This window comes from Nicotiana tabacum, chromosome 19 (genome assembly GCF_000715075.1).
Source record: "Nicotiana tabacum cultivar K326 chromosome 19, ASM71507v2, whole genome shotgun sequence".
In the NCBI taxonomy this organism is placed as follows: domain Eukaryota; kingdom Viridiplantae; phylum Streptophyta; class Magnoliopsida; order Solanales; family Solanaceae; genus Nicotiana; species Nicotiana tabacum.
The window spans coordinates 136,430,807-136,442,846 of NC_134098.1; the positions used below are offsets into that span (position 1 = coordinate 136,430,807).

Sequence of the window (12,040 nt, forward strand, 5' to 3'; positions counted from 1 at the left end):
TAGCAGGGGAAAAACAGCAAAAACGCATTTTCATTTTTCAACTGTAAACATTTTTGTGTAACCAAACAAATACTACCCATTTATCTACTATTTACAATTTCCTTTATAAGGTTATCATCTAATTCACTAATAATCTACAGTCTATCTTGGATAGATAGAACACGTCCAGGCACAAATGCAACACATGAACTTTGTTGCTCATTCTACTTACAACATACAATGGGCCCATCTGTATTCAACTGCTCACGTCCAAATATTTGCAATTTCAGTTCACAAGACTTCTCGGATGCTACACAAACCAATTCGCTGTACAAGCATCTCATTTGAAACTGATCCTTGGCTTGCACATTCCTAAAAGCATCAGACCAGTACTTGCAGACATAACAGTATACTGCACTGCAGCAAAATGCAAACCATGTCAGTGCAAGTGTGAATCCTAGGCAGGTGAATGAGGAAAAAAAAAAACTAACAAACAAATACAAGAGAAACACATAATAGACCTTAAATTTTTCCCCTTAACAATGAATACTAATCCTAAGAGTGACAGTAATGAATTAATTGTGGACCTCAAATCTAAGGTGACTTGTGAGATTAAAAAAGCTGAAGCAAAAACGTTTGTCTCTTCCCAAAGGGAAACTTAACTCAATAGTCTTTTATAAGCCCATTTTATAAAGAAGTAAGATTTCTCAATGCTACCAAAAAAGCATTTTCATATCCCCTCCAATATAATACTTTCTTTCTCTTGAGTTTGTGGATAGGAGGACAGAACTATAGTAGAACTCCCTATAACTTGACAGATGTAGAGGGTATTTACCTCACTACAATTGACAGCAGAATTTATGGTGCTGCAGGACTTGAGAAATTTGACAGTGGCTTCTTTACGAATGGATGTTCCAGTAGTTCAGCTGCAGCTGGCCGATCATTTGGATTAACTCGCAAACATCTATTTATGAAATCCTGAGCTTCTGCCGATAACGTATCTGGTATAGGAGGAGGTTCGCCTCTGCCTATCCTGAACAGTGCTTGCATCTGTCGCACAAACCAATTAAAAAGAGCTTGACATGTGAATCTCCGCAATACCTGAGGTAAACTAGAGTTTCTCTAAGCCATAAACCATATTTTATTTCTTCTTTTGCCTATTCATATTTAATGAAGTGCCATTGTTTAAGTAACATGTAACAACATTCAGAATGTCTTCCTTTTGGCTACAAGAAACTACTAGCCTGTTTGGCCAAGCTTCTAAAATCAGCTTATTTTGAGAAGTGCTTTTCTCAAAAGTACTTTTTAAAAAAGTGTTTTTGGTGAGAAGCAGTTTATGTTTGGCTAATTAATTTGAAAAGCACTTTTGAGCAGTAATTAGTGTTTGGCCAAGCTTTTGAAAACTGCTTCTAAGTGTATTTTTCTCAAAAGTATTTCTGAGAAAAGTGCTTTTGGAGAGAAGCAACTTTTTTCTGGTTCTCAAAAACTGCTTCTGCTTCTCCTCAAAAGCACTTTTTTTCCTTCCAAAAGCTTGGCCAAACACCTCAATTTTTGGCCAAAAGTACTTTTGGCCAAAAAAGCACATTTGGCCCCAAAAAAAGCTTGGCCAAACAGGCTAAATTCAGGGCACATATTGTTGTAATAATCAGGTATTTACCAACACTAACATTCTAAATTAAAATCACAGACAAAAATATAATAAAAATTTAAACAATAAAAAAACTGAACTTTTTCCAAGAATACAAGAGACTTAGTGGGTGTTTGGACATAAGAATTGTAAAATTTCAAAATAGGGGGGAAAAAAAATTTCAAGTGAAAATGGTATTTGAAATTTAGAGTTGTGTTTGGACATGAATATAATTTTGGGTTGTTTTTGAAGTTTTGTGAGTGATTTGAGTGAATTTTGAAAAACAACTTTTTGGAGTTTTTTAAATTTTCGAAAATTTACAAAATGTATCTTCAAGTGAAATTTGAAAATTTTATGAACAAACGCTGATTTTGAAAAAAAGTGAATTTTTTTTGGAAAAAAAGGAAAAATTTCTTATGTCCAAACGGGCTCTTAGACTGGCTTTATAATCTCATGCAACAGATGTTGCCTCTGAATTCTAGATCAGCTACAGCTACAGAACATCTATTACAATTGAAGTGAGGAAAAAAGCTGAAAGACCAGTAAACGCTTATGCTAAATGGAAGAATATTTTCAGGAAAATTTATACTGGCAGTCAAAAGAGAAAGCATAAAATTAGCATACAGCTGCTTCACTGCAGTTGTCTGCTCCTAGATCGTGAATGTAAACTTCTTCAAAATATATTTGTCACTAAAGCTTTGCATTTGAGTTCATAATAACCTCATTTGACCCTTTTTTTTTATGAGGTATAACCTCCTATTTGACTTTAGGCTATAACTTTCAGTGGTTTCATACATTAAACAAGCAGGAAAATAATTTTAGAATCGGGTCAAGTCATTCCCATACTCCAACTCAAACAAAACAGATGTTATAAATCAAATGTTGCAATTTCCATGTAGAAAAATTTGATCGTTGAGCTATAACATACCCCTTCCAAGTGAGAATAAGGAATTTGGCCAGTTAACATCTCTAAGACAGTACAACCCAGACTCCATATATCAGCAGGAAGCCCATATCCGTTGTTCTTCCTATTAACGACCTGAAACAGCTCTAAGACAAATTTTATGAGCCAAACCTGTAAATATCTAGAACTCTTTCTTTTACTATATTAATACACTCAAACAATAAGAAAAAAAATGCAAACAGATTAGAGCAAAGAGTAAATATGATCATCAACAATATGATCACCTGGAAATAATCTTTAATATGGCAAACTTAATGGGTGAAGTATGCAACAACATCTCCTAGGCAGATTAACTAGAAGTGTTATGATTCTCCCAACAGACATTTGCTTCAGCAAAGATATATGAAAATCTACTCCTAAATGGTCACGTTGTATCTCATTAGCTACATAATTGCACAAGCAGCTTTTATCCAAACTACTGTGATTTTACAACACTTTACACATCCTTTGCAGCATAGACATGTACAACTTGCATGTATCTATCTTTTACCAAACCTAAGCGACCACTTATAGAACATTATTTAATAGCTTCTCATTAAAATGAATTAATTTATTTATTTATTTTGAAAATGAATTAAAAATTTAAAAGGAACAACAAAATGTGTCGATACAGGATGAATTTTAGAATGGCAAAGAAACCCCTGAGTGAGGCGCTAGCAGCAACTACGCCTAAATCCCGAGCTAATTAGATCAGCTATAGGAACCCTCGCTAACCATGTCGTTCCATTTAGACCCGTATCAATCCGATATTTGAAAATTTAGGTCATCTAGTACCAAAGGTTCTCTACATTTTCTATTGTCGTACAAATCTCTAAGACTCTTAACAAAACTAAAAGACTCCTATTGAACTAAACATTACTCACAACTAACTGATATCGCCTATATGGATCTTTTTCTTCCATTGTGCGCTATTCTGCGCTAAGTCTGCATAGGGAGTGCGGGGCGGATAAAAAGCATCAAACATATTGTACAGGCTGAAAGATTGTATCCGCTACTTTTCCCATGACCCCAACTACTTTTGAGCATGCACATCTATGGTGAGCAGGTTTTTTTAGGGGGGAAGGGGGGAGAGAGTAGGAATCGTAGACATCCAATTTTCAAGAAATTCTGATGCAGAAGACAAACCTCTGGGGCCATCCAGAATGCAGTTCCTTTGCAAGACTTGATGTCATTCAATTTTGCTGCCTGTAAAGAAATTTAGCAAGTTACAAGACTGAAGGAAATAGAGAAGTCTTAATTTGTTTCAAGAGACAGTAACTAGGTATCAAAATGAACCAGGATGAATAGAAGTGGAACAAATAAGAGAAATTCATATAGCCGACTCAACTAGTACGCGATTAAGACTTAGTTGATTGATTGATATAAGACCAACTAAAGGAAAAAACTACAGACTGCATAACTATCTCACCTTTGCCAGTCCGAAATCTGCAAGCTTCACAGAACCACTAACATCCACCAAAATATTGGCACACTTAATGTCCCTTCAAGAAGAGCATAAATAGAAATCTTAGAAACAATTTCTCGAAAAAGTCTAAGAAAGAAGAAGTTTCCATGACATCATGTAAAATGTACTTGAACTTTCCAGATTCTCACTAGTCATACAGATATTAGTGTCACAGAATGTACAGAACAACATGACAGGCTAACAGCTATTTGATCCTCTTTCCCCTATCATCCTCCCTTTTAACCAAAGCCAGGAGCAACACTTATTTGACAACCTCCCAATTAGAGTTCTTTGCAGATATGGAGGAACGAAGCTATTGGTAAGCTGCAAGGACCACATTTAAAATGAACTCATACAGGCACATCACATCGCATACACCTTCCAAAAGTTCCCCAATAACACCACTCCATGAGCCTCTTCTTATTTTATTTTTTATTTATTTATTTATTTATTATTATTATTATTATTATTATTATTATTATTATTATTATTATTATTATTATTATTGATTGGTAAAATTCCATGAGCATATTGATCTGCAGTCCTTGTCCTACCATATTGAGAAAGAGAAGAAGTTCCCTTCTCTCTCTAATTTCTCCGAAAAGAGCACCCAGCTGCTATGGCAAGCAGATCAAGAAAATGGCATATCCATCTGACGTTTTTGTCCTATCATATTAAAGAAAGATAAGAAATTCCGGCTCTTCCTCTAGTTTCTTGAGTAAGCATTCTGGTGCTAGAGTAGAACAACCTAAAGCACCGAGAATGTAAATGCAGAAGAGCACAAACTTATCGACCAGCCTATGATATTCTTTCTTCATAGGTTTGATGAAGACAAAATAATTATTTGTGCCAACTTCAGCTCACATGAAGATACCAGGATAATGCTGTAGCTTGATGATATCACAGCAAGATATTCCTAACAAGAAATGCCCACAGACAATCCCCTCAGACCTAAGTCATTTATTTAGAAACATGGTATGATGATTGATGACTAAACGGTCTTCTAGCGATGAAAAGAAAAGTTCACATGCACACATCTCAGCAAAGAATCAAGACACTGGTCACTGCTCGTAATGACCACAAATCAGCAATGTAGAGAGAACGTATGTATCACCTGTGAATCACATTTCTGGAATGAAGATAATGCAACCCACTCAAAATTTGCCTGGTGTAATCTGAAACATGGGAATCACGCAAGCGATACTTGCGGTAGACACTTGCAAGTGAACCTTTTGTAACAAGCTCAAGAAAGATATACAGTTTGCTCTCGTCCTGAAGATAGAAGAACGTTGTGAATTTGTAAGTAAAAGATGAGAAGAATAATTTTCTCATAAGTTTGTCATTATAAGATCAATGTCATCAGATCTCCATTTAGCAGATGATGTTACCAATTAAAAGATCCAACTCCCAACTAAGCTGCACAACTACAGAAAAGAGTTTCTCTATTCAAACCATCTAATAGTAGCTTTGTCCATGTAAAGCACAGTTTCATTATAATCTAACAAAACTTACACAGCAAAAAGGAAGTAAATCTGAAGAAGATGCATAATCTAGATTATGATAGCATACCTTCTCTGTGCCATGATAGCGAACGATATTTTTATGTCGAAACTGACTTAGAAGAGATATCTCCTGCACAAACAAACAAGGTGTTAGGAGAATGGGAAAAACAATAGCCAAAAGATAAGCAGTGAAATGGCCAATAGATGCAGAAGTATACCTGTTCCAATTGATAAAGGCTTTGCTGGTTTCCTGGGTCAAATAACGAAACTTCCTTGACCGCAAAAAAGAATCCATCACTGTGTGCAGAAGAATAAGGAACGAAATTTAAAAATCATATTTTTTTTCTTATTAGAAGAAAGATGAGTTATTACAGGAGTAAAGGAGATTAGAGTTGAAATATGTCCTTTCAGACCTAAGTTAACATGTTTAACTAACAAGACTATATTAGAAGTTATATGCTTTTTTTTGATAAGTAATTTGTAAGTCCACCACCAGTACAACCTTCAGAACATTATTGCAGTTGCACCACATTGAACCAAGAAAATCAACAACAATAACATACCCAGTTTGATCCCAACAGGTGGGGTCTGGGGAGGGTAGTCTGTACGCAGACCTTACCCCTACCTAATGTAGGTAGAGAGGTTGTTTCCAATAGACTCTCGGCTCAGGAAGGGCAAGAAGAAGAAGAGGAGGAAAGCAAGGAAGGAAGAAAGATGGAAGAAAAAAGAAAAAGGGAGAGATAAAGGATAAGTAGTACCAAATAATAGTAACAGGGAATACAATACCTGAGGCGAACAAAACCACATAACGTAATAAGAATCTAAGAATATGAAGAGACATCCATGCTACTAAGACTATCGGTGAACAACTATAAACTACCTACTAACCTTCAACCTTAATCCTCGTCCTCCACACCCTCCTATCAAGGGTCATGTCCTCAGTGAGCTGAAGCAGCGCCATGTCTTGCCTAATCACCTCTCCCCAGTACTTCTTAGGCCTGCCTCGACCTCTTCTCAAACTCTCCACAGCCAACCTCTCACACATCCTAACAGGAGCATCAATGCTTCTTCTCTTAACATGTCCGAACCATCTCAGCCTTGACTCTCGCATCTTGTCCTCCACGGAGGCTACTCTCACTCTGTCCCGAATAGCTTCATTCTTAATCCTATCTCTCCTGGTACACCCACACATCCATCTCAGCATCCTCATCTCTGCTACTCTCATCTTCTGCACGTGGGAGTTCTTGACTGGCCAACACTCAACCCCATACAACATAGCCGGTCGAACCACCACTCGATAAAACTTACCCTTAAGTCTTAGCGGCACATTCCTATCACACAAAACACCGGAAGCGAACCTCCACTTCATCCATCCCGCTCCGATGCAATGCGCGACATCTTCGTCAATTTCCCCGTTACCCTGGATAATAGACCCGAGATACTTAAAACTCGCTCTCTATAACTTGAGCATCAAGCTTAACCTCTATGTTTGCATCATGGGTCCTGTCACTGAACTTGCACTCCAAGTATTCTGTCTTGGTTCTACTCAGTTTGAAACCTTTAGACTCCAAAGTCTGTCTCCAAACCTCCAACCTCGCATTAACTCCGCTACGCGTCTCGTCAATCAACACTATATCATCGGCAAATAGCATGCACCAAGGCACCTCTCCTTGGATGTGACGCGACAGTACATCCATCGCCAAGGCAAATAAAAATGGGCTAAGAGCAGATCCCTGGTGCAACCCCATCACCATAGGGAAATGCTCCGAGTCACCACCCACAGTCATCACTTGAGTCTTAGCATCATCATACATATCCTTAATCACCCTAATGTACGCTACCGGAACACCGCTAACCTCCAAACACCTCCACATGACCTCCCTCAGAACTTTATCGTATACTTTCTCAAGGTCAATAAACACCATATGCAAATCCTTCTTCCTCTCCCTGTACTGCTCCACTAATCTCCTTACCAGATGAATCGCTTCCATAGTCGAACGCCCCGGCATGAATCCAAACTGATTCTCGAAAATAGACACGCACCTCCTCACCCTGGCCTCCACCACCCTCTCCCAAACCTTCATAGTGTGACTCAACAACTTGATACCCCTATAATTGTTGCAATTTTGGATATCACCCTTGTTCTTGTAAAGCGGAACCATCATACTCCACCTCCATTCTTCGGGCATCTTCTTTGTCTTAAAAATAACATTAAACAGCCAAGTGAGCCACTACAAACCTTCCCGCCCCGCGCTCTTCCAGAATTCCACCGGGATTTCGTCTGGCCCCGTCGCTCTGCCCCTGCACATATTGCGCATCGCCCCTTCCACCTCCTCTACCATAATCCGCCTACAGTACCCAAAATCCTGCCGACTCTCGGAGTGCTCCAACTCACCCAACACAATGCGTCTATCCCCCTCCTCATTCAACAGTTTATGGAAGTATGTCTGCCATCTTCTCCTAATGAGTGCCTCATCCATCAACACTTTTCCATCCTCGTCATTGATGCACTTGACTTGGTCTAAGTCGTGGGCTTTCCTCTCCCTCGCCTTGGCCAACCGGTACAACCTCTTGTCCCCGCCTTTGCCCCCGAGCTCCTCGTACAAACGAGCAAATGCCGCGTTCTTAGCCGTCGTAACTGCTAACTTTGCCTCTTTCTTTGCCTTTCTGTAACACTCCCGATAAGTCCTTTTTTCCTCCTCGTTTGTACTCTCTACTAGCTTCAAATAAGCAGCTTTCTTAGCTTCCACTTTACCTTGAACCTCTCCATTCCACCACCAGTCCCCTTTATGACCCCCAGAAGCCCTTCGTGACCCCTAAGACCTCTCTATCAGCTACCCTAATGCAATCCGCAGTCGTCAACCACATACTAGACGCGTCCCTCATACCCATCTAGGCCCTCATAGCCAACAACTTCTCCCTTAACTCCTGAGCTTTGTCCTTGGTCAAGTTACCCCACTTGATCTTAGGTTGCCTGCACCCTGCCCTCTTCCTCCTACTCCTCTTGATCTCCAGGTCCATAACTAGGAGCATATGTAGAGTCGTGAGGTGCTCACTTGGGATGACCTTGCAGTCAGTGCACAGACCTTTATCACATTTCTTGCAGAGAAGATAATCAATCTGAGTCTTGCCCATTGAATTCCGGAAAGTGACTAGGTGCTCTTCCCTCTTCGGAAAACTCGAGTTAGCTATAAACAAATCAAAAGCTCTAGCAAAATCCAACAGTGAATTACCTCCCTCATTCCTATCCCCAAACCGTACCCGCCATGTACATCATCATAACCCCTAGCACTAGCCCCAATATGACGAACCAAGAAAATCACTTTCTATAAAATAAAGATTGTCTGCACTAGAGGTTTTGTTAGGAATATGAAGATTCACTAAGCATACAAAATTACACACACACACACACACACACAAGATGAGTAGAACCTTTCTTCGATCGGCTCTGTAGGAGTATATGAGCAAGGTGAGATAGATAGATGTCCGATCTTACAGTAGCTAATTGTCGGTCTTAGACAACCCCCCCCCCCCCCCGGCCCAAACACACACACACATATAGATATGTATCACAAAGAGGAATATATGTCAGGAGACGCAGTCCATCTGAAAATGCAAGGAATCAAGAAGTACAACAGGACAAAGGGCAGAACAAAGATTCCATTTTAATAAGAATGAATATTGTAGTTTGGATGCCCAAGCTGATACTTGCATGTTCACTTTACTATAAGCAGCTGGAGTGAGGGAGCTTTTCCTTACCCATCATATGGATTTCTCCTATGTGTCAAAGAATCAACCCTTGGCCTAAATAGCTAAAATTTGGTCAACATATAAATCCTTTATAAGCTTTCTTGGTCTATGGTTTTCTAAAGGTTTTCTCGCTTCGCATATACAATTTCCCAGCCCGGTACACTAAGCTCCCGCTATGCGCAGGGCCGAACCACAAGGGTCTACTGTACGCACCCTTACCTGCATTTCTGCAAGAGTATGTTTCCACGGCTTGAACCCAAGACCTCCTGGTCACATGGTAGCAACTTTACCAGTTACGCCAAGGCTCCCCCTTCCCCCATACACAATTTCCCCAAAATCAAGATATTCTGCTTTACAAATTTTATAGTACAAAATCTCCGATCCTCTTTTTAGGATTAGGACTTTATTGATTATTGCTGGAGTTGATGCCTAAACAAGGAGTGTTGGCAGTGTAGATAGTTATATGCCTTGCAAGATCTAGAAGCATGTATCCCTTGGTAAGGTCTTAGAAGGGTGAAGCAATTCATTACACTGCTGCTAATAAAATCTCATCCCTAACCCGTGGCTTTATCTTTTATCATGAATTCTAGTCAGATCATGATAAAGATAACTATATCATGATTCTTTTCTGATCAGAGATAGCCAGAAGGTGAGGAAGCTAATATACACCTGAGAATGTTGTTTTCCCCAGAAGAGTTTAATAGCACAATTGTTAAAGATATGTCCAAATAAACTTAGCTTCTAATTTCGGATAAGCAAGCAACCTAGCTCTAAGATACACCATCGCTATTCATGTGTGTGGAAAAGTAATGACGTAAAAATGTAATCACTTACTCGGTGAAGCCTTCATACACGGTTCCAAATGACCCACTCCCAAGAAAATCTCCCTTTTGCCAAGATTTTATACTTGGAGAACCATTTGGAGAAACAGAATATACAGGCTTCAAAATCAATGTATAGGATTCATCACTCTGTGACTTGGAGCTTATCTTTGAGACACCGCTAGTGGATTCACCACTAGGTGATTTGGAGCTTCTCTTCGATATCAGGCTGTAGGAATCATCACTCTGTGACTTGGAGCTTATCTTTGAGACACCGCTAGTGGATTCACCACTAGGTGATTTGGAGCTTGTCTTCGATATCAGGCTGTAGGAATCATCACTCTGTGATTTAGAGCTTAAATCTGGAACATCCTCAGCAGCATCTCTTACACCTTGCTCATAAGACTCTGAGCTTATCTGTGATACTTGTGAAGCACTTCTTACAAAATCCTCATTACGCTCTTCATTCTTAGCAATAATGTCTCCTACTTGCTCGTTTCCAAGTATGTCATCGGAAGTGCTCTCAACACGTGACGGTGAAACCATATCTTCATCGTCTGCAGGACCAAAACTTCTGATAAAATCCCAAGCAGATGTGAAATCGTCCACGGGCGATGCTGGAGGAGCCAGCCTTGGTGGCCTAGAACCCCTAATTCCACATTTCACATCCGTAGGCAAATTATCATCCTCCGGCTCACTAATCCTAACCTTAATCCCATTTTCAGGTGAAGAATTTAAACCGTGATTCAATTCTCCGCCAACAGTAACCCTAACACCATTTCTAACACTATCAGAAACCTCATCCAAGCTCTCAAGCTCGTTCTCAGAGCTGAAACGGTCCGAGTGAGAGCACGGTTTGGTTTCTTCCTCCGATTCACTAGACGAAACCTCAATCACATTTTCCGGCGAATAGTTTAACCGACGATTCGATTCATTTGAAGTCTCGAACTTATAATCAGAGTCACGGCGGGAATCAGCAAATCGAGAGCTGCGCAAACGGTCAGAACGGGAGCAAGGTTTCCGAGCTTCCCAAGCAGCTACAGGAATCGCAAAGTCTTCAGGACCTGAAAGCCCTAAAGAGCGGCAAATAACGTCGAATTCACCACCAACACCGTCTATTCTGAAGCTTGTACAGTCGGTCAAAGGATAAAGGTCAAGCGATCGAGTCCGATGAGTAGGCTGATCTTCGAACGAAGACGGAGATGACGGCGTCGACTGTGAAGCGTCGTAATCGACGTTCCTTAGGGCGTTTCGCCTGTCAAGTCGAGGCCTTAGCTTCTTCCGCTTCGCATACATCCCTCAATTTTCACACACAGAGAGACTTCACCTTTGGTCATACGTACATGTACGTATACGTAAGTTTGAGAAAGAAACTTCGAGAAGAAGATGGTAGTATAATATTGAAAAATGATGAAAGAAACGAGGTATTCAGAAGAGACGGCGGTGACTGCATTTGTCAAAACACACTGGAGCTGATTGCTACTTTGGATCTTTCGCTGTTTTTTCACCTTTTTTAAGTAACAAGTAAAGGCGCGGAGGGAAGGGTAAAAACGTGACGCGGTGCCACGTGACAGCGTGTTAACTGACAAATATATGGATAAAAGTCATTAAGGTAATGATTAAAATATACAATTAACTGACTAATAGTTTAATCTTGATTAATATTGATGCAAGAAAATTATTTTTTTGGATAGACATTCTTCTAAACTAGTCTGCTTGGCCAAACTCCAAAAATCATCTTAATTTGTGAAGTATTTTTTCTCAAAAGTATTTTTTTCAAAAATATTTTTGGTGAGAAGCAGTTTGTGTTTGGCAAACTTATTTAAAAATCACTTATGAGCAGCAATTAGTATTTGGCCAAGTTTTTAAAAATTGCTTTTAAGTATATTTTTCTCAAAAGTAATTTTCAAATAAATACTTATGGGGAGAAACTTTTTTTTTCTGTTTCTCTAA

The 12,040-nt window shown here is 39.5% G+C and overlaps 1 protein-coding gene across 2 annotated transcripts; it reads right to left on the bottom strand.

Annotated features, from left to right (window-relative positions):
- On the bottom strand, window positions 1-11,578 carry LOC107766395 (mitogen-activated protein kinase kinase kinase 1). 2 transcript variants are annotated; one of them, XM_075238692.1, is made up of 9 exons: window positions 10,101-11,578; window positions 5,735-5,813; window positions 5,584-5,646; window positions 5,129-5,286; window positions 3,979-4,051; window positions 3,696-3,755; window positions 2,535-2,645; window positions 815-1,029; window positions 1-391 (listed from the first exon to the last, which is right to left on the bottom strand). In XM_075238692.1, exons 1-8 carry the CDS (start codon window positions 11,381-11,383, stop codon window positions 838-840), a joined length of 2,019 nt encoding a protein of 672 aa, XP_075094793.1. In that variant the 5' UTR covers window positions 11,384-11,578; the 3' UTR covers window positions 1-391; window positions 815-837. The 2 variants fall into 2 exon arrangements, with proteins under 2 accessions (XP_075094793.1, XP_075094792.1); XM_075238691.1 differs by having other exon boundaries at window positions 1-396.
- Between the last annotated feature and the right edge of the window lie 462 nt (window positions 11,579-12,040).

Coding starts and splice junctions, on each gene's coding strand:
- LOC107766395 (XM_075238692.1), bottom strand. CDS start 11,383: ATGTATGCGAAGCGGAAGAAGCTAAGGCCTCGACTTGACAGGCGAAAC. Junction 2,646..3,695: donor CATTCTGGATGGCCCCAGAG/GTTTGTCTTCTG, acceptor GAGCTGTTTCAG/GTCGTTAATAGGAAGAACAA. Junction 1,030..2,534: donor CTTATTCTCACTTGGAAGGG/GTATGTTATAGC, acceptor TTTGTGCGACAG/ATGCAAGCACTGTTCAGGAT.